This window comes from Gobio gobio, assembly GCF_949357685.1.
Source record: "Gobio gobio genome assembly, chromosome: 1".
In the NCBI taxonomy this organism is placed as follows: domain Eukaryota; kingdom Metazoa; phylum Chordata; class Actinopteri; order Cypriniformes; family Gobionidae; genus Gobio; species Gobio gobio.
Genome location: NC_137097.1, coordinates 25797585 through 25824061, shown reverse-complemented (window position 1 = coordinate 25824061; position 26477 = coordinate 25797585). Strand labels below are relative to the sequence as shown.

The 26477-nt window shown below is 38.2% G+C and overlaps 2 protein-coding genes across 2 annotated transcripts in view; one reads left to right on the top strand and one right to left on the bottom strand.

Annotated features, from left to right (window-relative positions):
* Positions 1 to 26477, bottom strand: part of LOC307123219 (uncharacterized protein) — a 302474-nt gene that overhangs the window by 99859 nt on the left and 176138 nt on the right. The window lies entirely within an intron of this gene.
* Positions 11203 to 25729, top strand: LOC307125047 (uncharacterized protein). Its single transcript, XM_079814660.1, has 3 exons — positions 11203 to 11231; positions 11890 to 12185; positions 24272 to 25729. The coding sequence occupies exons 2-3, from the start codon at positions 11951 to 11953 to the stop codon at positions 25597 to 25599; spliced, it is 1563 nt and encodes a 520-aa protein (XP_079670786.1). The 5' UTR covers positions 11203 to 11231; positions 11890 to 11950; the 3' UTR covers positions 25600 to 25729.

The window sequence follows — 26477 nt, the reverse complement described above, 5'->3', positions numbered from 1 at the left end:
GCGAAAAAATGGAAATGTTTGGCACCTGCTTTTCTTGTGAAGTATGGAATGTCCTGGCCAGAACGAACTTAGTTCTTGTTCTTGCCACCTAGGAAAACAATACATTTCCTTGTTCTTGCGGAGTATGTACCAAGCTTTAGCGTGGCCAGCCTAAGGCACACCTGTGCAGTAATCATGCTGTCTAATCAGTATCATGATATGCCACACCTGTGAGGTGGATGGATTATCTCGGCAAAGGAAAAGTGCTCACTAACACAGATTTGTGACTAATATTTGAGAGAAATAGGCCTTTTGTGTACGTAGAAAAAGTCTTAGATCTTTAAGTTCAGCTCATGAAAAATGGGGGCAAAAACAAAAAGTGTTGCGTTTATAATTTTGTTAAGTAAATAAAATGTTGCAACTGAATTTTCAGGGCTGAACTACATTAATGATTTGATCTAAATGTGTAGATCAGATGTAAACAGTTTAAATTCAGTTTACTTCGTTACTTAGCTCACTCCACCAAGTCAGGGTTTTTCCTACATTGAAAATTGTTTGGCGGACGCCAAAACAAATTTTTGTCCCGCCAAAGCTTTATTTGATGAGTTATTGTGATTTATGAGTGATGTAGAATAGATGCTGCGCTTGTAACTGAGTGACAGAGAGAACGATCAGAGCTCATCCCTCGCTCGCACGCTCTCTGTCTTCAAAATAAGCATTCTTAGCTTTCTAATATTTCACATATTACGTTAATCAAAATCAAAAGGTCGGAAGACCGAATCCATGTTGCACGTGGCGCTATCAGACGATGTTTTCCTTTAATTACCGCTGGGTGTGAAATGCGCTCAAAAAACATTGACTGATTCTCTGACCAGCTGACATAAAGCATACTTTCAATAAACGGGAAACAAATCCTATCCGGTTATGAAGTGTTTTCTGTGTGTTGACAAATCTTTCGTGATGTTCAAACAGAGGGGATTCGCACACAAAGCGTCTGCTAATGTCCGATTCGCCACCTAATGACTCATTTGAACCGAATCATTTTAACGACTGGTTAGAACAACTGATCTGTCCAACACTGAACTAACGAATCAGTTAATAATTTACTCAGAACACCTGAAATGAGAACACAAGTGTGCTTACCCAATTTAGCAAGAGTGGGTGTAAGAGTTAGTTTTAATTATCCACAGTCTTTCAGTTTATGTTCACAATGTGTAGTAAAATAAATAGCCTATAAATCACTTAGTTTAGACTGGAGTGAGGTGAACCCAGAACAAAGTTGTTGTTAGCTAGCTGATCATTTTATGAAATTGTATATGGCAGAAAATTAGGCTATTTGTTCATTTTTTTATTACTACTTTTTAATATTGATATGATTATATACCAAAACAATTATCAGTAAATAGTGCAAAAATGAGGAACAAAAACAAACATCAAGGTATCCCACATGAAAAAATACTATAGTATATTATAGTATTTACTACACTTTGGGGGGTTTGAAGGGTCAGGTCACATACCTGTGCCTCTTCTTTTATACACCTATCCTTCTCAATGATTCTTTTTATTATTTCCATAACCTGAATAATCAAGGATAATCTAATTATGTATCTCTTTCTCTGCTTTCATATATTTAGTCTTTAAAGAATAAAGATGATCACGTATGTGTACTTTTCTCTCGAAGGAGAGAAATTGCTGTTTCTTTTGATAAAGGTCAGGATTCACTGACACTGACTAGAGTGCGATACCCTAGTGCTTTTGTATGTGAACATTTTCTGCACACGACACCAGACCTGAAGACGCCTTTCTGCAACCTCCGAGGTCAACAATGATCTAATTCTAGTGATGGGGCGACAACTAGTCTACCTAGTTTAGTGATATGCTCTGCTATCTATCCCTGGGTGAAAATTTACTGTGACTCTGCATTTTCTCTGCCAATCAGAATCATTCCACATGGCAGTAATGACGTGGTTAGACCTTGAAAACAGTATAACTGTTCAGAAATTGTATGTACGATAAGCTAACTCCTGACTCTTGCTCTTCATTTTTCACTACTGGTTCGGGGTCCTAAACTGTTACCCTAAGGCTGCGTTCACACTGCAGGCTGAAACGACCCAATTCCGATTTTTTTTGCCCTTATGCGACCTGTATCTGATCTTTTCATGACAGTCTGGACGACACAGAGCCGATCTTTTCAAATGCGACCCAGGCCACTTGGGTATGTGATCCAAATCCGATACATATCCGATCTTTTGAAATGCGTCTTCAGTCTGAACTGCCAGGTCACATGTATCCGACCCGCACGTCGTTGATACGCGACAAACGTCATCATTGTACGTTGAAGTAGGCGGGAATGAGAAGATAAACAACTATGGCGGACGATGCTGAGACCAGTCAGTGGAAGGGAAGCGAGATTTCGAGTTAATTAATATTTGGGGGGACAGCTCTATTCAGGCCAAACTCGAGGGCTCTTATCGGAACCGGGCGGTTTTTGAAAACATTTCCAGCGAAATGGCCGAGCGTGGTTACAGACGATCCTGGCTCCAATGCTGACACCCATATTTGGCTACTTCCGTAAACAACAAGTGACGTCGTTGACCGTTGAGTACTCTTCTGCGCATGCGGGTCACTTCACGTTCACACAGGAGATCACAAAAGGTCGCATTTAATTGGAAATGTGAACGGCCTTGCAAAAAAAAATATCTCATTTTTTCAAAAAATCAGAATTGAGCATTAAGCCCTGCAGTGTGAACGCAGCCTAACAGTTTAATGTGCGTTTACATCAAAGACTTGGAGGCTGAAATTTCAATGACAAATTATAGTGACAACAATATATACCAAAATACATTACAAATCTATAATATATACTAGTGTTCAAAAGTTTGGGGTCAGTAAGATTTTTTTTAAAACATTTTTTAAAAGTCTTTTCTGCTCACCAACACTGCATATTTAGGTCAAAAGTGCAGTAATATTGTGAAATATTACTACAATTAAAAATAGATGTTTTCTATTTGAATATATTTAAAAGTTTTTCCTATGATGGCAAAGCTCCCCTACTGCAGTCTTCAGTGTCACAAGATCCAGGTCAGGAATCATTCTAATATGCTGATTTGCTGCTCAAGACATATTTCTGATTATTATTAGTTGATTATGACTACGTTTACATGGACAGCAGTAATCTAATTATTGACCTTATTCTGAATAAGGGCAGGTGTTTAAGGTGTTTACATGAGTTGCTTTTAGAATATTCTGTTCATGTTTCCATTTTACATGTTATAGAACATAGATCGATTAATGGCACGTCATTACGTCCCCATGCCACGCTACGCTGTCTGGCGTCCAATCATAGCGCGACTTTCGTGGGTGGTCTGTTAAAATCAATGGGCTCAGGCAACCCGCTGTAACTTTAACTGCGGGTGTCGCTGTTGGACAGTGGTACTTTATAAAAACGAGTGAGATAATATATATATATATATATATATATATATATATATATATATATATACGTTGTTTTATTTTTATAATATTATATATTGTCTTTCAGTTTTTTTTGAAGAGACACTGCCCATTTTGCCTCCTTCTTAACAGCCTACATTTCGAATAATAGCTTTGATTAATGATGAAAATTAAGGTTTCAAAATCGTGATTGTTTGGATTGTTTTTTTCTGCCGTCGAGCCACAGGCGTTCACTGAATAGCCATATGGATTGCGAGCCTAGAGGTTCCCGACCGCTGTTGTAAGCAGACGATTATGAATCTGTGATTACAGATAAAAACGTATTGTATTTTACTTTTACAATGAGCAGAATTATTACAACACAAATAAATATAGAGGAGGCAGTGTCAGAATGAGCAGTGTCAGAATGAGCAGTCAAGCAAGACACGCACCAACCATAGCAACACGTCATGGCAACGACATTTCAGACTGACAGATACGTAAAACATAAACGGGACATTTGAGCGCTTTGTTACGGTTTTGTACGCGCTGTTATATTAATTATAATTCAAATTCTGTTTTATTTGTCACAATATTATTGATGATTGTTGAGAGGACCACTTTTGATACATTTTCTAAAAGGGCAGGCTTGAGCCCCCAAAGCCCTCTCCTGCACTTGCCTTGTGTGTGTGTGTGTGTGTGTGTGTGTGTGTGTCCTATCACAAAATGCGGCCGAAAACTCCTACACAGCGTTAATAGTTAGATTAAGGTGTGTACATGTCTACAATGCACTTCGATAATGCGACTAAAATAGACATACTCCACATGTCTTAATTCGATTTTTGTTATGGCTTTAACCGGATTAAGGTAATTAAGTTGGACTCTTTTGAAGCGTCGACAATACATTTTGGTCCAAAAATAACAAAAACTAAGACTTTATGAAGCATTGTCTTCTCTTTCGTTATCTAGGAATCCGCGTTCACGAGGCTCCAGTGACGCTGCAGACGTGTGAGCTTCGTTTGTAGTCTGAGGGAGACGCACGCTGTACTGAGTCTCCCTCAGACTACAAACGAAGCTCTGTCGCACCAGATAACACGCCACAGCGTCTTACGTCTGCAGCGTCACTGGAGCCTCGTGAACGCGGATACTCGAGCCGCACGCGAAAACCAGGCAGTGTACAAGCTCGAACCTGTTAACATGAGAGCCGAAATAAAAACAGGCATGCCACGCAGCCAGTGTGTAGTGTTTCTACCAGCTGAATCTCTGACGGATCCTTGACCGTCATGCCAACGACCGAACCACAGACAGTATAGTGTTATTGTATGCGTTTCATGTTTTCCTTTATTCTTAAATTTTGTGTTATGGGTTTATTTCGTGTTGATTCACAGATAGTGTGAGACTGTGAGGATGTATGACGTTATGAGTATGTATTTGAGTGAACTTGAATGTACATACGGCATGAATAAAATATTTACATTAATTTACCAGCACATAATTCCACATTTTTTGAAAAGTGTGAGACTGTATGCATTTGTGTTAATGTACATACTGTGTATTCAATGTTTGTTAAGCATCAAGTGTGGATGTTTATTAATTTAATATGATCCTTTACATGAGGATTACCATGTTAAACACATCATATCGCTGCGATGATAATCCTCCTGTCTAAAGTGAATGCAACACCTACACACACCAACGCGTGTTTCGAAGCAGATGCAGAAGTGAAGTCCCGTCTCTTCACCTGCACAAAACGCCACCATGCAGGTTTACAGGTTCTCAACTTTTTTTTATAGGAAACCTTTGGACTCGATGTCCTGAAAGGCTGGACACAATAATTGACCATGACAATGATACATTGGAATAGAAAATCTACCAAAAATACACGGATTCCAACTGAATACCAACCTATTCTGCACTGAGCCAACGCAGAGCTGGGCAAGCGACTCCCTCTCGTGACGCAATATGACGCAATGTTGAAAAAAAGGCAGTTTTTACAAACGGCCAACGAAACAGCCTCTTTATCTACTAAATTTGTGCTCTTATGTCTTTTTAAAACATTTTAAATCCTGGATTACCTTTTCATAAGGTATTTTCATACCAAGGTTAAATATTAATTTAGAAAACAATTACACCTGCAATATGCCCTTTAACGCTTGTCCGGGACAAGTGGATTTTTTGAAGGGGCAAGTGAAAAAGATTTTTACTTCCCCAACGGACAAGTATCCTGAGTAAAACATCAAAAACAAAAAATAACTAGGGAATCACTAAAGTGCAATAATGATTCTGCATTCATTATTCATATAACTGCATTTAGTTAGTGTAAGTGGAGATCGATAGTGGATAATATAAAACGAACTGACAAGGTTGTGCTGTTGAGGCTCACACAGCCTCTTGAGGAGAAAATCGAAAACAAATGAGCGCCTCTCACACAAAGAAACTCAGTTAACATACACGGTTAAAAATATTGGAGTTTTTATATTTATAACATGATACAGTTAAGCAACATCACACTAACAAGAGTGTTGTTTTCCTGAATACCATCACGACTGAAAATGACACTGATTTCATACGCCAATTCCATAAACAATTAATTAACATTAAGTCACTAGATTTCAGATGCAATATTGACTGTTTTTATTCCATTTCAGCAGCGATAATCGTTCCAAACAAATATCACAGCAGAACCATAACATCTCACAGCAACAGTGTGTTACTGAATGATTCAGTGTTTGAATGAATCAGTTGAATCAAAGATTCAATTACCTATTCATAAACTACCACCTAATTCTTGAATGAATCAGCCGCTTGAACGAATCAACTCAATGACTCACTCATTAAGACGGTCACCTGCTGCCACCTACTGGAGGTTTAGTTTCATCTATCTAACATTTCTTATTTGTATATTCAAACATATTTAAAATAATCTCATAACGTTATTTAATGCAGTTGTAATTTTTCAGTATAAATTATTTAATTTGATTGGTAACAGCCTATAGTGTCTTATTCTAATTTAATTTATAGATCCAATTTAAAAATATAAAATGAAAGCTGAAGCCTATATTTAATAAGATTATGGGGGGAAAAAAGCACTTTATAAAAAGGTAAAAATATCACAAGTATGCATATTTAAATATGTCAAAGCTGATTGAACACTGGTGAGAACGTTGCTTCAGAATAGATTATATTTACAAAAAAAAAAAATCCGGACAAGCAAATTTTTTACTCGGACAAGTGAATGACAGCATGTGAACCGGCTTAATGTCGAGCCCTGTATTAAATTCTGTAGAGCTGGATATATTATTATGGATCAAATGACTGAGTATAAGAATTTAACTAACCTGTTTGTTCCTCAGTTTCTTCATAATTCACTATGAATGTTTCTTCAATCTTCAGGTCTTCACTCTCCACTTTAATAAACGCCATCTTTATAACAGTGTGTCACGTGGACCTCAGTCTCTTCAGCAGGAGTTTTTCTGTGTTTGTCCTGTTTAAGATGAGAAGAATTAACAGAAAGAAAAATAAATCCACATTAAATCTCTGAGTGTCTCTCAATCAGCTCTAGTTCAGTAGTTCAGTCACTTGAAAGAGAGTCAGTTAATGGACTTAAATCATCTGATTAGACTAAAAACACTCAAATCTAACAACAAATTAATAAAAGAACCCAAACTATATAGGCCTAGACATATCATTGCATTTATGATCTACATTTGATATTTAATAAATTACAGATTACATTTAAATGATTACACTTTCATGAAAACATTATTAAAGTTGTCATTACACATGTTAGTGTTTGCTGTTCACGTTCATTTACAGTTTGAGCAGCACGAGTCGTGAATCAAATCACTGAATCATTTAGCAAAGTATTTATTCAATTGACTCGAAGTGTCGAAAAGCTCAGATTCTCCATCATTACTCGCCAGTGTTTATGATGAACTGATTCACGATAGAGGGAGAGAAATGAGACGCAGCTTTTCTGTTACTGGTGTGAATGTGATTTACTCACACAAAATATCCTTCATTAAAGTTAGATAAAGCATTACAATGTTACATTCTAACGTGAATAAACTATTTTCACGTTGCTTGTAAAAACTGTGAATCATTGCACGTTATATCGGTTTAAATGCTTAAAACACAAACCTTTCTTCTGCAGAATCACAACAGATATAGGAGCGCAGCGCAGATTTATGACGTCATTCTTCTTCTTCTTCTTTCTATGGGCGGTTGGCAAACAACTTTTAAGTGTGCATTCATTACCGCCACCTTCTGAAATGGAGTTTGGATTAGAATCAAGCGGAAGGGGGAGGATGCCGTGATATTTGGGGGCGGGGCGCTGTGTCGTGACGACATCTCTTTTTTTATCGCCCGATAAGAGTCTCACGTTAACGCAGCACGTTTGTGACGGTCACGGAATGACCGCATCTCTAATCTGGACTAAATATGTATAAATTAACTCTCTCTCACACGTGCACGCACACACACACACACACAGAGACTGTTCATTGACATAAGAGTTTATTATGGTTACCTTTCGGAAGGAGCTAATGAAATACCTGTGGTTATTGTGCAGTATTGTTTGTCCCATGATTTTAGTATTCCTGTTCAATGCATGTTAAATGAGATCTGTGATAACATAAGAGAAGATGTATTTGTTTTCAATGCTATGTCAACATGTTTCTCCTAGACTCTATATTTATGGGGAAATGTGTAAAGTGGTGTTTGTGAGCTGGCCGCCAGTATAAATGTGTGCTTGTGTTTAATGGAGTTAGTCTGTGTTGGTTGCTGCAGTGGAGAGAGTGGCTTGAGGGCTGCAGGTATTTTCTATTTTTTTCTTTTCTTTGTATTCTTTGAGGAACTTAATTTTTGGAAAAGATTGTATTTTGCATTATTTGTTTTGGATTCTAATTTGGATGTTTATTGAATACTTATTTTTCTAGTTCATTTCTTATTTTCTGGTAATGGTATATTTTTGGGGGTTGGGTTATTCCTACTTTTCATGTTTAAATAAATATTCATTTATACTTTAAACCTCTTGTAGTCACTCTGCCTCTGTTTAATTTGGACACACCATTCCTTTTTGGTTACAACGTTAACGCCGATAACGGCCCACCATTTAGGCTAAAATAAACCACACAATAAAGCTAAATTCAAAGGCCAATTAAAAAAACAGGAACAATAAAAAGTGCACAAATCTGTATTTTGTTAGGGCTGTATTTGTGGCAATTGAGAAATCACACTGTGAAATGGGCAGTGTAATATGACTCGGTGTGTATTATAGAGGCAAGATATAGGCTAACCACACTCACTTTAGCATTTCATGATATCATTATATTTAGACTCTATTAAAGGGTTAGTTCACCCAAAAATGAAAATTCTGTCATTAATTACTCACCCTCATGTCGTTCGACACCTGTAAGACCTCCGTTCATATTCGGAACACAAATGAAGATATTTTTGTTGAAAGCTGATGGCTGAGAAAGGCTTCAGATAGGCCTCCATTGGCATTCAGTACATTTACACTCCCAAGACGGATAAAAGGCACTCAAAACATCGTTACAAAGTCCATCTCACCACAGTGACTCTACAATAATCTTACGATGCGACGACAATAGTTTTTGTGGGCAAAAAAAATCAAAATAACACCTTTTTCCAACTTGTTACTGCCTTCCGTGTGTGCCTCCACGACGCATGCGCGAGAATATGACGTAGCGCCAGCGTTCGGACAGATGACCCAGAAGTGATTTGTTTACAAGCAGAGGAAGACGCGCGTATCTCAGCTGTTGAATGCTCAAAATGGGGTTAGAGTGTGCATTTCATGGATTCCCAAACCCCGGCGCTACGTCATATTCTCGCGCATGCGTCGTGGAGGCACACGCGGAAGGCAATAACAAGCTGGATAAAGGTGTTATTTAGATTTTTTTGCGCACAAAAACTATTGTCGTCGCATCGTAAGATTATTGTCAGATCAAATGTCCAAAAAGGCGCTCTCTTTATAAATAAACCACAGATTTGAGCTTTAAACAAGTACATTCTCACCTGAAAAAGTCTTAAAACTACATTTTGTGAAACATTAACAGTATTTTTAAATTACGCCGGGGTTTCTCCTCCGCTATTGACGTTCGCTGGTTGGTGCGAGATGCATTCTGGGATACCGGTCTGTCTGAAGTCTCTTCTCGATGCAACCTCGATAAAAGTGGCGGATCAAGGACACATCTGGGGATTTTAACTCTGCTTGGCTGGCTAGATGTGGACCTGATGTGAACTTTGAATTGGAACAGTACTTGGGCAGCGACTGATGATGTTTCACAAGGCCAAGAGAACACAAGTACAGACAAGAACGCATATTAAGAAACGGCCCCAGTTTGTGGAAAAGATCCGAACTTTCCATCACTAATAGTGACAGTAAGGGACGAGGCTGCATCTGCTGGGACATAATGGCATCCGCAGCTGACAGGTGTAACAGGAATCATGGGAGTGTCGTCTTCACCTCCACAGCCGATGGAAAGGAATCAGACGAACTCAGACAGAAATCATGTACATGGATGAGCGAATGTATTAAAGTTTTAATTAATTTATACAAATAATAAAAGAGATGACAGTTGCATGTATTGGTGAAACCATATTTAAATACATGTTGTCCAATGATGTGCTGAAAATATTAGGAAACTACTAAAGACTGAGAGACTTTGTTTAAAAGATCAAACTGTTTGGGTGAAGAAACCATTTATACCAGATATACATTCATTTGAAAGGCAAACAGTGACAAATGTGGTTCATATATGTGTCAGTATTGAAATGCATATATTCAAAATGTGGACTTATAAAGATAATTTGAATTTAAACATATTTATTTATGACTTTTTATGGACTTAAACCAAATTTAAGGACCCACAGAGACCCTGTTGTTTGCTTGTGAAGTTAAGTTATATATATATATATGAAGGCAGTAATAAATTTTGTTGTGTACTGTGGACTGATTTAGGGTATTTTAACATATGTGCTACAGTGATATACTATTTTAGATTATTATAATTTGTTATTGTTGCTATTGGGCAGTTTTTACTGTAATTGTACACTATTTTTAACAGTGTGTGTGTCATGAGGGTGAGAGTAAATGATGAGATGATGTTCATCTGTTGGTGCACTATCCCTTTAATGCTGATCTACGGCAGATCGAAGAAACAGCAGAACTAATGGATGCCTCTGGGACAGTGGATGAACCGGAGAAACACTGGAGTGGATCCATCTCAGGGAAAGGCTAGTGTTGAAGAAACATCAGAACTAATGGATGCCTCTGGGACATCGGATGAACCGGAGAAACACTGGAGTGGATCCATCTCAGGGAAAGGCTAGTGTTGAAGAAACATCAGAACTAATGGATGCCTCTGGGACAGTGGATGAACCGGAGAAACACTGGAGTGGATCCATCTCAGGGAAAGGCTCAGTGACTGAACCGTCTGGATGGGACAATGAACACAAATACTGTGCCTGTAGATGTGAGTCTACATAGAAAAATAAGTAATAAGAAGTAGGCCTACTGTGAATGGATTTATTGCTTTAATTTTTATTTTTTAACTCTCAATATGAACTGTATTGTTAACTTACCATTTTGTTATTAAATGTATTTCACCATTACATTCACCTCTGAATTTTGTATTCTTTTCTTGTTTTTTTGTTAATATATTTTTTCTTGTAAATTTCTTTGCACACGTTTTTATTGTCTATGCATGATATTAGACAGTGAACGGGACTTTTATTTTGGTTGTATGTATGACGTCATAAGTCTGTGTCGCGCTCCTGCATCTGTTGTGACTCTGAAGGTAGGTTTGTGTTTTCAGCGTTTAAAACAGTTTAAAGAGACGCATAATGAACGATGTATTATTAAATGTAACACTGCATTGCTTTATCTATTGAAGTTGCGTCAGTAAAGTAACAGAATAAACCCATGAGTAACAGAAGGAGCGTCTCATTTCGCTCTTTATGGTGAATCAGTTCAAACATGAGTTCAGTCTCTGGCGAGTGACGAGAGAACCGGAGCTCTCGGTACGAAACGTCGGTGATAAACGCGCGCGAAAATCGTCCCGGTGTGAACAGGCCTTTAGGGTTGTATTTTTTTGGGTTTCCTCAGTGGGTATTGTGTAACAAATAAAACCAAAGCAGAGTCATTTAAAATTGTTCGCAGAATATATCCTAGGAAACACACATTAGATATGAGACGTCTCGATGCTAATTGATGCACTTTCATTTGAAACTTTTTTTAAATTTAATTTATTGTGCTGTTTTTAATTTATACTTACAAAATGTGAAAATGTGTCAAGACCTTGCTGTTAAATTCTGTAATTTTAAAAGTTAAATAAAAAAAACTCTGACTCTCTTACCAGTGACTGAACTAGATCTGATTGAGACACACTAAGAGATTTACTTTGGATTTATTTTTCTTTCTGATAATTATTAATTAATTATTCATATCTTAAACAGGACAAACACACAGAAAAACTCCAGGTGAAGCGACAGATCCATGTGAAACAATATTATAAAGATGGTGTTTATTAAAGAGGAGACTGAAGACGTGAAGATTGAAGATACATTCAGTTTAAAACATGAAGAAACTGAGGAACAAACAGAGAAAGAGGAGAGTGAAGACGTGAGGATTGAAGAAACATTTAGAGTGAAACATGAAGAAACTGAGGAACAAACAGAGAATGAGGAGAGAGAAGACGTGAGGATTGAAGAAACATTCAGAGTGAAACATGAAGAAATGGAACAACAAACAGGTTGGTTTCATTCTCAAAGCTGAACTCAGTCATTTGATCCCCAAATTGTTCCCACAAAGTTGGGAGAATGAAATTGTCCAAAATGTCTTGGTATGCTGAAGCATTAAGAGTTCCTAACTAAGGTGCCAAGCCCAACCCCTGAAAAACAACCCCACCCCATAATCCCCCCTCCACCAAACTTGACACTTGGCACAATGCAGTCAGGCAAGTACCGTTCTCCTGGCAACCACCAAACCCAGAGAACACGTCTCCACTGCTCTAGAGTCCAGTGGCGGCGCGCTTTACCCCACTGCATCCCACGCTTTGTATTGCACTTGGTGATGTAAGGCTTGGATGAGCTGCTCAGCCATAGAAACCCATTCCATGAAGCTCTACACACTGTTCTTGAGCTCATCTGAAGGCCACCCGAAGTTTGTAGGTCTGTATGCGCATGCGCATTCGTTCCTCTCTAAAGCCTAAACTTAACGTCAGAATCTGCACAATCTGTGATTGTTGTAAAAATGCAGTCTCTACTGTTGCTAAATTGCAGGACGTGTTTAGAATGGAGCCATTAAAAGCACAATAATCCGAACAAGAGACTCTTATGTGTGCCCGCTGCTAAACGGAACAACGTGCACAGTATACTTTGGGCTTCATGTGGCTCTAAATCATCAAATACACAACAAATAGCCTTTGTCAAAATGACCGGCTTGGAGAGTAGTCATTTAAACACAGTTTATATCTTAAATGGGCATAAATATTTTGGAGAAATGGGAGAATTATATTAGATCTGCAGTCAGTCTTAAAGGGCCAGTTAACAAATATATATATGTGTGTGTGTGTGTGTGTGTGTGTGTGTGTGTGTGTATATGTATGTATGTATGTATATACATATACATACATTGGCGACATTTGACTCTCAATTTAGAGGGGGGAGGGGCAAGAGTTTTTATTGTGTTTTTTGTAGGCCAACTTGCATCAGAAAAGTATTGGCAGGAATTAAGCAAACTAGTTTAATTTTGCTTGTTACTTGGTTATTTACCTTCTTACTTTAAATTATTAATAATTTAGTAATTACATTTTTTTTGTTTGTTTCTCATGTATGTTTTCAGTAGGCGCAAGCAAGAAAATTTCTTTCTTCTAACTTAAAGAGGTTGCCAACGTTTACTAGACTGGGGACTAGCTTTTTTTCTCTGAACAGTGACAATCGTATTTCAAAACTTGCTTCTCCAGTTGACATTGCGTTGAAAAGTGACAATTTTCTTCTGGAAATCCATAGTGACAACAAATAAATGTCAGGTCCTCTTCGGTGTCCGTAGGCCTATTAGAGCTGAGAATGTGGTTAAGTGCAATTACAGTGTTAATGTCATTTTCCTGAAATCTCTCACAGATCTCATTAATAGTGTTGTTCAGTACAACGAAAATGCAAATCCTTGTAAAAGTCCTGAGCTGAGGCTGAATTCGGTCCAGGCACGTTGCTTGGGTTCCTCCATGGACGTTGCGGGTCGCGGTAGAACTTTGTTCTTATCGCACAACTCGACTGAACTCCCAAAGTTTCTGAAAGTGGTGATCAGTTCTCATTGCTAAAAGAGCAGAGATTGTGGAAGACGCTAGGCTTTTTACACTGGCATAATGTAAGGTGGATGCCTGTAGCACTTTGGACAGTATATTGCACTGCATGAGAACTCGTCGCATCAAAATGCAAGAGAACAATAAGTGAAAATCGGTCACTGATGTCTGCAGGCTACTTGCCTGTCCCCTGAAACGCAGAAATTTCACAGTGTCAGTGACAGAGCATGTGAGCGGAGCGTAGCGGTAATATTTCCTCCAGAGCGTTGAGCGCCTTTCGGAAGATTCCGCTCAACTCGCTCAGTCCGCTCAGCGCTGCTCTCTCAACCCGCTCAACCCAGAATGCCCTTTGGCGATTTGCTTGATCTAGAATCTGTGAAATAGCTAAGCAATAGTGGAGCAATAGGTTATGGATTTCAAATATTGTTTTAATGAAGTTGCAAACCTTATACATAAATGCACAAAGTTAAGAACGAGCAGGGAGCAGAAATTGAAAGGGAGTGTGGAGAGATTGTGAGAGTTAGCTAAGATATTGGAATCTAAAGCGACATTGCCAGAAAGCACGAGGATGTGCTACGCAAACATGGCAGTGCAGCAAAAGGTGAGCTATATATCATTCGATAATAAATGAATAGATAAATAGGTAAGGCACGGTAGGTCTATCGTGTATACGGAGCCCTGCTCTTATTACATGCAGACAAAAATATACCATGGCCATTGGCCACAAATTAATATTTAGTTCCCATGAATTAAGAATTTTTCTCATTTCTAAATCGTAGCCACGAATTAAATTCGTTCCCACAACTTCTTGATTCGTTCTCCCTGGTTAAGTAAATCGTGGCCATGTTGAACTAATTCGTTCTCCAATTTTATTAAAACTATAGGGAACGGATTATTACAATGTGGTCACAATCTAATTAAAATGAGGAAACAAATTATTAAAACATGCTGACGTGTGGTAATGAATTGTTAATTTGTTATGCAGTCATGGAAAGCTAATTTTTTTTTTTTTTTTTTTTTGCACTGCGCAAAAGTTCAGTTAAGAATTTTGGCCTAATAGTTAATTTTAAAACTTTGATCTAGGCCTATAGCCTGTATATTTTTATTTATATAATTAGGCCCATTAATTCGTTTAATTTTACAGCATTTTTTTGTACAATTGATATAAGCCAATTTAAATTTAAATTAATCCTGCGCGCTGCGCAAAAATCAGTTACAAGAATGTTGGCCTAATAGTTAATTTACTTTTAAAACGTTTGTGGATTTTGTATATTTTTGTTTATATAGCCTACATTTTATTTATATTATTATGCCCATTTATTCATTTAATTTTACAGCAGTTTGTGTGTACAATGGATGGATATAAGCCAATTAAAATTTTAATCATGAAAATCACAAAAATGTCCACATTGAAACCCATTAAAACTGGAATTTTTTAACCCAATATTTGCAAATAGGCATTCATTCTATTGGCATAGGCATTCTATTGGCATAATAGGCTTCAAATTTTACATTTTTACTAGATTGTGCCATATTTTCAAATTTGGCATATACATTTAAATACTTGCTTTATTTGTATTTTCTACTTATGCATATTATAGTCAATTATAGAGTCAATTGGCAAAAATAATGCAGCTATAATTGTGTGGGTATATTGGTAAGGATGTCAGAGGGTAGTTTGCATGTGTTTACTGAAAATTGAATGTGTGTAATTAGTTTGAAAGAAATTATATTGTACTGGCAATCAAAAATCCCACTCCATGTATGTGTCACACCCACGGCAGGGTCATAGGGCCATGTGAAAACTATGAAAAAGGTCAAAGAAGGTTAATGAGCTTTGAGGTTTTTCTTTTTCACCCAAACACGCATCTTAACCCTTGATTGCACTTTTTCAATTGTTATTGTTTTTGTACGGAGATAAAAGGTGCGCTTGAATTCAGGGCTCCGAACTGGTTCAAGGAACGAAAACGAAAACCGGAAACGAACAAAATTTTAAGAGGAACAAAAACGAAAACGAAATCAAAATCAATTTGAATCGTTCTGAACAGAAACGTTAATTTGAAATGACCATTAACCGGTTAATAACGTTATTTTATCGTTCTCTTTAATATTTTTATATGGCAGTGACCAATCATGAATTGAGTAGTACAGCATGTGACGTTGACGGATCAAGCGTGAGTGAAATGCCCGCGCACCACCAGTCATCTATGAAACTACCGTCAGTGCAGAGCGCGCATTTTCATGCCTCAAGTACATTTCTTTCCCCACTGAGGTCTACAATGAAAGCGCAGGTATTGGAGGACATTCCTTTCGAACGTTTAAATAAGCAGTACGGTCTTTAAAGGTCCCATGGCATGGCATTTTTCTATTATTTTATAATGTTTCCTGAGGTGTACTTATATTGTTAGTATGACTTTTACATCATAAAATGTCATAATTTAGAAATAAAAGGCATGTTTTCAATACTGCTGTTTGCCCTGTGGCTGAATGCCCTGCTTCAAGAGGCGTGTCTGCTGTGAGACTTCAGTAAAAACGCCCACTGTTGTGATTGGCTGACATCTTTGCATTTTAAATGAGCGGAGGGGGCGTGGTTTAACTTGGTCTACGAGGCACGAGCAGGCACGAGCTGCTGCCAGAGAGACGGATGGACCTGAGTTCACTTCACATCAGTTCTCAGCATGTCTGAACTGTTGTAGTTAATAGCATATACTACAGGTTATTCGTTTATTTCTAGTCGGAGGGACTGTCACTCATGTCAGAAAGTTAGTAACTTTAGTAAATTATGGATCAGCGCTGACTGGAGACGCGAACCGTTTAGAACGATTCAGTCTGATTTGGTGAACTGATTCGGTTCACTAAAAAGAACTGGTTCAAAAGAAAGATCGTTCGCGAACCGGACATCACTAACGTCCTAGAGACGGAGATCAGCGATTGCTAACAAAGTTATTTATAGTAACTACTGAGTTATGAGAGCGCTGTCAGTCAGCGCGAGTTTATTGTGTTTATATCTGAGAGTTCTGAATAAACACGAGTCCCAGTCACACCTAGTCCGTCTTCATCATTATTCTACCAACTTTGTAACACATGCAAAGTACCATTACAGCTGTCGAGATGAACGAGTTAAAAGTAAGTGTTGATAATAGCATTATTTTTAAAATAAAATAAAAGCGTCAGTGACGCGCGTTGAGTACACAGCGCAAACAAAGACACAACAGCAGTAATCAAATGTAATCCAGTTTATTGTGGGGCTAGGCTGGCTAGCCGGATACGCTCACGCTTACCCCCCTTCTGCTTAATCTCGCGCCGCGTTTGATGCCTCCGCTGTGGGCCCGATGCAGTACTGGGGGTCGGGGATGTTGGAGGCCAACGGCCAGTGCAGCCCGAGCTTCGGCGTGTGTGAGGCCGATGTTGAGCAGAAACTCATGACTGTATGCACATTTTAGAACCGATAGACGCGACGAGGACGGACAAAAACACTGACTCCCAAGATAGAAAACACGAAAACACCGTTCTGTCTGGAGAGAGAGAAGCCGCAGTGTGTGCACGAATAATAAATAATTAGCTACACATCAGAAATTACTGATCACAGATCAGAAGGAACTGAAAAAAGACTTCTGTTTTCATTTGCACATCCAAACACTGAGAAACTGCCAGCATTCACTCGTTCACAAACAATGATCTCGCGAGCGTTTGCATGGGCGTGCCAGATTCTCTGGGTGGAGGAAAGGGAGGTAACCGTTCTTGCTTGGACGTCAAACCAGGAGACTTCAGGATTGGCTCGTCTGGCCTGTCATTTTCTCAAAGGCAGAGAGAGACAGCCAGAACTCGGGTTTACACCGATCAACATTTCTATCCACTTGGGGACAATATTCAGGCTAGGGGAACTCATATTAATGTTGAAATACCTCATAAAATGAAAATTTCATGCCATGGGACCTTTAAGCTCAAATAGACTGATTTAGGCTAGTTATGGATTGCGTTTAAGCCTATCCAAGTAGGCTATAGCATCTATCAAACATTTTTCCTATAGTCTTTCAGGTTGCCAATACAGGACAGGTTAATGTTTTCTATAGACGGTTGATGCTTCGTATTAAATGGTATGTTATATTGCATTAAATGATCAAGCTTTATGAGCTGACTGAATTTGATTATGTGATGCAAGGACGTGTTTAAAGTATAGGCTAAATTAAAATAACGTTATTAACCGGTATTTTTTCAAATCAAACCGTTTTCGGAACAGTAATGTTTATTGAGGAACGCAAAAACGGAAACGCTAAAATATCGATTCTGCTCGGAGTGAACCGATTGATATTTTTTTCCGTTTTTAAGCCCTGCTTGAATTTGAAGTAGAAGTTCAGAAGCCCCTAAGCACATTGTTTTAGTTTTCACCACAACACAATGCTGATTGTTTAGTCTGGTAGGTTTTATACAAAGTTTGAGTTCACACAGGTTTTCTCACTTACAAACCTATAAATATGTGGTGCTTGGGGGGTTGATCATTTGCTGTGAGTGACACAGAAAATAAGAAGCCAGTGATCATCATAGATTACAACCGCTGCAAAGGAGGTGTCGACAACCTGGACAAGGTATGACAAGGCCATTATCATCAGTTCCACAAACATTTATTCTTACTGCATAATGTTTTGATTATTCATTGAGAGGAAAATTTTATTTATTTATTTTTTCTTTTGCAGGTTGTTGGCACCTACAGCTGTAGGAGAAGAACAAGCTTTCCTATAGCTCAAACAGTAGAGCATGGTGCTAGCAACGCCAAGGTCATGGGTTCGATTCCCAGGGAAAGCAAGAATTGACAAAATGTAAAATGTGTACCTTGAATGCAATGTAAGTCGCTTTGGATAAAAGCGTCTGCCAAATGCATAAATGTAAGTGTAATGTCGGTGGCCAGTGGTTCTCTTCTACAACCTGTTGATGTCTCAACCTTCAACTCGTTTGTACTGTGGACGGCAGTGGACCCCTCCTGGAACCAGGGCAAAACATTCAGACGGCGACTGTTTTTCGAGGAACTGGGGAAGATGTTGGTAATGCCACAAATATCACGAAGACAGCAGGAAAACCCAAATACCCGCAAGAGAAATTTCTGCAAGTTCTGCACTGACAAAAACAAAAAAGTTGCTTCCATCTGCAAGAAGTGTGGCAAGCACATCTGCAAAGTCCATACACTGACATACTGCACCTCCTGCTGTGAGTGAATTCCCTCTCACTCAGTCATCTCTTCATCATCTCTATTCATATTCCTGTTTTAATACCTGTGGTTTCTGTTCTCTGTGTTCTTGGGTTTTGAACAATAAATCTTGATTTTGTTCAAAGTGATCTTGTATTTGTTTTATTTCTGGAGCAAAGATGGCTACTATTCTATTATTATATTTATTATTTATTATATTTTTATTGAAAAGAACAGCGGCATTATGTAAAGAAATAATAATTTTAATGATTTTAAAGCATACAAATTTTGAAAATGAATGAATGTTTGGTAATTATGAATAGAAGAGATGCTGATAAAAAAAAAGTCAGTGAAAGTGGAAATTAGGCATTAATATATTTTTTTATATATATTAAAATGCCTCAAAATTAATGTTGTTGTTATTCACTGACATACCCAAGAATCTACTAATTAAAGAAAAAAAAATTGTTTAGCATTTAGTATATGGAAAATTATTGTAATAATAATTATTTTTATAGAAAACAACAGTGGCGTTATGTAAAGTAACCAATTTGTAAAGCTTTAAAATTCTGAAAATGAATGAATGTTTGGTAATTATGAATAGAAGAGGTGCTGATAAAAAGAGTCAGTAAAAGTGGAAACAAATATTAATAAATCATATTTCTGTGACAGTTTTTGGAAATGGACATTTTTGTCCATTATGGACCTAAGTGTTAGTTTTTAAAAAAATCTGACACTACATAAAAAATATAAATGCCTCAAAATTAATGTTGTTGTTCTTCATTGACCCACCCAAGAATCTAATAAGCAAAGAAAAAAAATTCTGCTTAGCTTTTAGTTTATGAAAATAAACTACTATTTTTAATTTTTTCATTAAAAAACACCTATGGCATTATGTAAACAAACCAGCATTTAAAGGGTTAAAGTTCTTAAAATTAATGAATGTTTGGTATCTATGGATAGAACAGATGCTGGTTAAAAAATTGACATCAGTGAAAGTGGAAAAAAATGTTAATAAATCATATTTCTATGACAGTTTTTGGGCACGGACATTTTTGTCCATTTTGCGTCTATGCGTAACTTTTTTTTTTGAATGCACAAGGGTTAAGCACTGTAAACCAAATCAAAAACAGTTTTTTTTTGTGTTTATGTAATCCGTTTGAAAGCAGAGAGATGTTAGTCGTTCCTGAGCGGCTCATTATACACTAATGCGACCATGCCCACGAAGCGTGCGCTCTATTGAGATTGAAATACTGAGGCTCCGGAGGCGACGCCCACTCATCACACATCAACTCAAACAAACACATCAAGTACTGTATTCCTACATCGTTTTGAGACGCGTTTAATAATCCTGGAATAATTCTCCATGAAAAGCTGTTCATTTCTGAAAGCAACTGATTCCACCGCTGTGTGTAAGTTTACTCTGTAAGCATCTGTGAATATTAAACGCAAAAACCTGTGCGAGGATGCACTGAAGCTTTCTTTGTTTAAATTAGCTCAAAATAACTGTCAGTTGTAAGTAATTACCTTGACAAACTATACATCATTTAAAAGATCTAAGACTCAAGCTTTCCATTTTTTACCTCTGTTTTATTCTCAAAGTTTGACCGTTTTAGAATTATAAAAAACGCGTCGGTACCTTCTAAAGATTGTAATATGAGCGTCAGCTGATCTCATTCATAAAAAACTCCTCTATTCTCCTCATGAAGACTCACGACAAAACAACATCCCTCAGGGCTTTTAGTTCAAAAGTGTGCAGATGAGGAGAAATATTGATAGATTCTCATATGTCTATGTCATATTTCTTACTTATAATAGGCCTTTATTGACTACATTCCAAATCAAATATATATTTCCTTTGCTCTGTTGCTCTCTGTCACATATGCCTACCGTAAGCTCATTCATTATGCAGCTCATTATGGGAACTATTATGTCCTTTTGTAATCTCAGGTGTTATCTCATCATTATTCATTAGCTATCACGCCTCCTTGCATATTGGCTTTGTGAAGAGAAACTGTCTTACAAATTGTAAATTAATACTTTGTTTTATGTGAATGAGTAGGCTCAATGATTCTCACATCAGTTTAAAGATAAAACTCTATGCAGGATACACACAATATACACACAGGAGTCAAAAGTCTTGTGAACACATATCTATTGTGTGTTTTGAGGCCTTAATTTTAAAACAATTTTTTTTGTTTTTTCAAAAAACGTGCATAAACATTTTTCTCTCAAAAATACAAGCATGTACATACTTGTTGCTCACATATTATGGCAGCCCAGTTTGTGCTGAATACAGTGTAATTACACTTGTGCCATTAATGTGTTTATAAGCAACTGAAAAAAACGAGCTCAGACTCCAGAGGGTTTTACCTGACCCGGACATTATATTGATCAATTAATTCTGGTGCTTGCTTTGAAAAAAAAAAAAACTTTAACCATGACTTCTGGCAAGTTTTGTCGATAGAAATGGACATTTTGAACATTAAAATCCAAATTAAACTTTTCATTAATTTAAAAGGTGACTAGCTTACATAGCCTATTTTACTTCACTAACCTCCAGGGACGTGAAGAAAGTTTGGATACTATTTTATGTTTTTGCAAAAAGTCTCTTATGCTTATCAAGCCTGCATTTATTTATTAAAAATACAGAAAAATGTGATAATATTGTGAAATATTGTTACATGATGTTCTTTTAACTTTTTATTAATACATTTTTTAAGAGCATCACATTATCATAAAAGAGCTGCAAGTAATTTTCTCTTTGCCTTGTGTTGTTTGATTCACATTAATGGCTCAATCGTCAGCAGCAGGTTTATTAGATGCTGCCCCTTTAAGACCGAATGCAGATCTAATAATAATATAAATTTCCCATTGATTTCTCCTAACTATTTACGCCTATTTAAGATATGTGAATACTCTTCAAGCCGGTCATTTTGAGATATAGGCTATTTGTTGTTTATTTGATGGTTTAGTCGCGCAGACGAAGCATAATGGCCAACAAAGCGGTCCGTTTCGCAGCGTGCGCACACACACACACACACACCCGCACCTGCCTTGAACTATTGCGCGGATTATTGTGCTTTTAATTTGATCAAACACGTCCTGCAATTTAGCCAAAGTGGAGAGTGCATTTGACAACAATCACCGATTGTGCTGAATCTAACGTTAAATGCATGTTTGGGGAGAAATGACAGCGCGCGCTATGAAGGGAAGGAAGTTGCACTAGACGGAACGCGGGTATAGTTTATAATAGTTTTACCTCATATCTTCTTTTTATAATCCTTGGGGAAAGTAAAAATAAAGCGAATATAAAACTAATATTAAAGTGTAAGCAGACTAAATTTTGTTTAGTTCTCTGGCCATTCTCTCTCTCTCTCTCTCCCTCTCTCTCGATCGCCTGAAACGTAGTCTAACTTTATGGCCTACATGTCCTGACTCCTGAATAATGAGAGGCTAAGGGAGGATTTCATGCACTTAGTCAAGACTTTCAGAAAACAATTGCAAGATGACGTTGGCTAGGGATGGGCGATATCTTATCGTTTGCGATATACCGGTAAAAATTCTCCCCACGATAAGAATTTGTCTTCCCGCGATAATAACGATAAAGCACCGTGCCGCCGCTGGCCGTCTCTTGATGCCCTAAGCGTTATTACTTTATGATGGCCGCGGTGGCTGCGTTCATCACTTTGTATAGCTGAACGGGGATTGGAGAGAGAATTTTCTTGTGGTGCCCCCCGCAGCACTCGGTGTCCTACGCGCAGCGCGTGATGGGACGGCACTGAATCCGCATCTCACGTGCAGAGCGAAAACAACTATGGTGGAAGCTGCGGAAGAGTTTATAGCTAAACGAGGGACTACCTGAGGGTAATCTGAACCATACAGATGGACTGAGCGCTTAAGAGATTCGCGCTGTCTCAATCGATCGGTAAAGCATACTATTTCAGTTCAACTCAATGAATACGCAGTGTATTTGACGCACAGTAAACACTAGTGTGAGGCGCGCGACTGAGAGCGCTCAGTGTTTCACACACACTCAAAGAAAGAGCGAGAGAGTCTTATACCACACAGAATTGATGTGCTACATGTAAACAATATCCTTTGTTGTATTTTCTTGTAAAATAATGGCGTTTATTTGGAATTATTCAGCCTTTCATGAACAGGAAGAAACGAATGCACAAACGGGAATCTCATTGGCTGGCGTGCACCTATTACTGTGTTTTGTTTTCAGCAAATCAGTTTGAATGAGCGCTGACAACATGATTAATATTCATGAACCCAGAAGCTCATTATTCCTTAGTCCAGTTTATTTTTATTAGTAGAAGAATTTGTGGTATTATTAACTCAAATTACTGAAGTTCAATCATTAAATACCACTGTTTTTTTACCACTGTTTGCACCATGAGTGTATACAGAATCGGTTTACATTTAAAACTTATCATTGATTTTTAATTATTATTGTTTGTATTGTGATGTTTTTCAGCAGTTCTTTTCGGTTTTGCACCGGTATCATAAAAAACCCAAACAATACCCAACCCTAATAGCGAATAGCGAGTTGATTTCTTTAGTGAATAAAAGCTGTGCACATTGAATGTCTGCCTGAAGTAAATGCTACATGATATTGTTCACAAGCACCTTTTTTAACGTTTTTCCTCCGTTGAAACACTGATTGAGCAATTACACCACATATGATGTTTCAGTGAGTTGTAATCCACATGGATGGCAGGACCCAAGGTTCCCCAGCAGAACATTGCCCAAAGCATCACTGCCTCCGCCGGCTTGCCATCTTCCTATAGTGCATCCAGTGCCATGTGTTCCCCAGGTAAGCCATGCACACGGCCATCCACGTGATGTAAAAGAACATGTGATTCATCAGACCAGGCCACCTTCTTCTCTTGCTCCGTGGTCCAGTTCTAATGCTCATGTGCCACTGTTGGTGCTTTCAGCGGTGGACAGGGGTCAGCATGGGCACCCTGACTGGTCTGCGGCAACTGGGCCCAGGAGACTCTGGTGTATCTTCAGCTGATTCTTTATTGAGAAGATGCTGTGTGGCGCTGCAGTCATCAAAGTCTTGCTCCTATCAGGGCAAATTTATTTTTCAGTCTTCATTCAGGGGTAAAAAGAAGGTGCTCTTCAGGTATTTCAAAGGACAATGTTATGGATAGGATATCAATGTCCTCCCATAAACTTCTGGGCCATCCGCACTCGGTCCCCTTTTTCCCTCTGGTGCAATGCCCGTGTGAATAGGATCTAGTTGTGTGTTGGTTTTGATGCTTTACATGTCTAAATGTTTTGTTGTCTGTTGCTTTGTGCCATTAAACTGGTGTTAATTTGCGTTTGTCTCTTTTTGCCTTAGACCTGATGGGGCTGAAAGAGGAGCATGAAATACTGAATGAAATGGAAGAGAAACATCAATTTAGGAATCATGATTTCATAACAGGAGAAAACACTTTTAGTTACTCACAGCCTGAAAAGACACGAAAAAGGAGTGAAAAGAAGGGAACTATAAGTAATTTCACCTGCCAACAGTGTGGAAAGAGTTTCACTGTAAAAAGCAGCCTTACGAGGCACATGAGAATTCACACTGGAGAGAAGCCGTTCACCTGCCAACAGTGTGGAAAGAGTTATACTAAAAAAGTAAGCCTTACCAGACACATGAGACTTCACTCTGGGGAGAAACTCTACACAGGCCCTCAGTGTGGAAAGAGTTTCACTCTACAACAACAGTTTGAAGACCACGTGAGAATTCACACTGGAGAGAAGCCTCACATATGCCAACAGTGTGGAAAGAGTTTTACTAAAAAAGTAAGCCTTACCAGACACATGAGAGTTCACTCTGGGGAGAAACTCTACACAGGCCCTCAGTGTGGAAAGAGTTTCACTCTAAAACAACAGTTTGAAGACCACGTGAGAGTTCGCACTGGAGAGAAGCCGTTCACCTGCCAACAGTGTGGAAAGAGTTTCAACCAAAAAGGAATCCTTAACAAGCACATGAGAGTTCACACTGGAGAGAAGCCTCACACATGCCAACAGTGTGGAAAGAGCTTCACGGTAAAAAGCAGCCTTACGAGACACATGAGAGTTCATACTGGAGAGAAGCCGTTCACCTGCCAACAGTGTGGAAAGAGTTATACTAAAAAAGTAAGCCTTACCAGACACATGATACTTCACTCTGGGGAGCAACTCTACACATGCCTTCAGTGTGGAAAGAGTTTCACTCTAAAACAACAGTTTGAAAACCACATGGGAATTCACACTGGAAAGAAGCCGTTCACATGCCAACAGTGTGGAAAGAGTTTCGCTGTAAAAACCGACCTTACGAGACACATGAGAGTTCACACTGGAGAGAAGCCTTACACCTGCCAACACTGTGGAAAGGGTTATACTAATAAAGTAAGCCTTACCAGACACATGAGACTTCACTCTGGGGAGCAACTCTACACATGCCTTCAGTGTGGAAAGATTTTCACTCTAAAACAACAGTTTGAAGACCACATGGGAATTCACACTAGAGAGAAGCCGTTCACCTGCCAACAGTGTGGAAAAAGTTTCAACCGTAAAGGAATCCTTAAACGGCACATGAGAGTTCACACTGGAGAGAAGCCGTTCACATGTGGGGACTGTGGGAGACGTTTTGGGTATAAAATAGCCCTTAAGTGCCACATGATGAGATTTCATGTATGAGAGAACTGGTTTTATATGTCATCAGTATGGATTGAATTTCACAGACAGGAAACGCCTCATGTTTGAGAGACTGTATAATGTGCTGTTTATTGTTATGGTATTAAATCAAAATGAAATAAAAGGGGAGTATCACACAGTTTATGTCAATCTCAAGTACCTATAGAGTAGTATTGCATCCTTTATATCTCCGAGAAGTCTTTAGTTTGATCATATTAAAAAAAGCATTGTCCTAAATACACGATGGCTATCAATCAGATTCAGCCATACATGTATATATTCAGACATACATGTATGATCCAGAATCAGGTCCAGAGGAGCAGCAGCAGCAACGACGACTGGCAGGACGTCTCTATGTGCTATGTGCTGTAACTATATATTAGCTTAGTGGCTTGTGTGTCTTACTCATTTCTACTTTAATTATGTTGTGGTAATTTTTTTTCTTTGCCCGTTTTAAAAGTTGTACATGTGGGAAGTGCACATTGCATTCTCCATTGACAAATTAAATATACGTAATCATGTTTTTCAATTGCCAATAACACACAGAGATGTGAAGCAGTTTTACTCACCACCTGCGGCTACAACGCATGATGCGTCTTCCTGGGAGAAGTGCCCCGTACAAGGAAATTCCGCCCTTGTTGATGTCATTTAGGCCCATACTCGGAAAAAAACTTTCTGAAACTGGAAGTAGTATTTTGGCACAGAAATACTCCATCAAACGTCCAACTTATTTTTTTAAACTTTGGCCATGTGTAGCATGGGAATCAAAGTCTTTAACAGTGTAAAAATACCTCAGAATACATGAAATAGCATTATACCTTAATTAATGTCCAGTGACTCGAGATGAATAAAGAAGCCAGAGTCAGAATTAGACTCAATTT

Excerpts from the sequence above, each read along its gene's own strand:
- LOC307125047 (XM_079814660.1), top strand. The coding sequence starts at position 11,951 with ATGGTGTTTATTAAAGAGGAGACTGAAGACGTGAAGATTGAAGATACA. Across the intron at positions 12,186-24,271 it reads AGAAATGGAACAACAAACAG|ACCTGATGGGGCTGAAAGAG; the intron begins GTTGGTTTCATT and ends TTTTTGCCTTAG.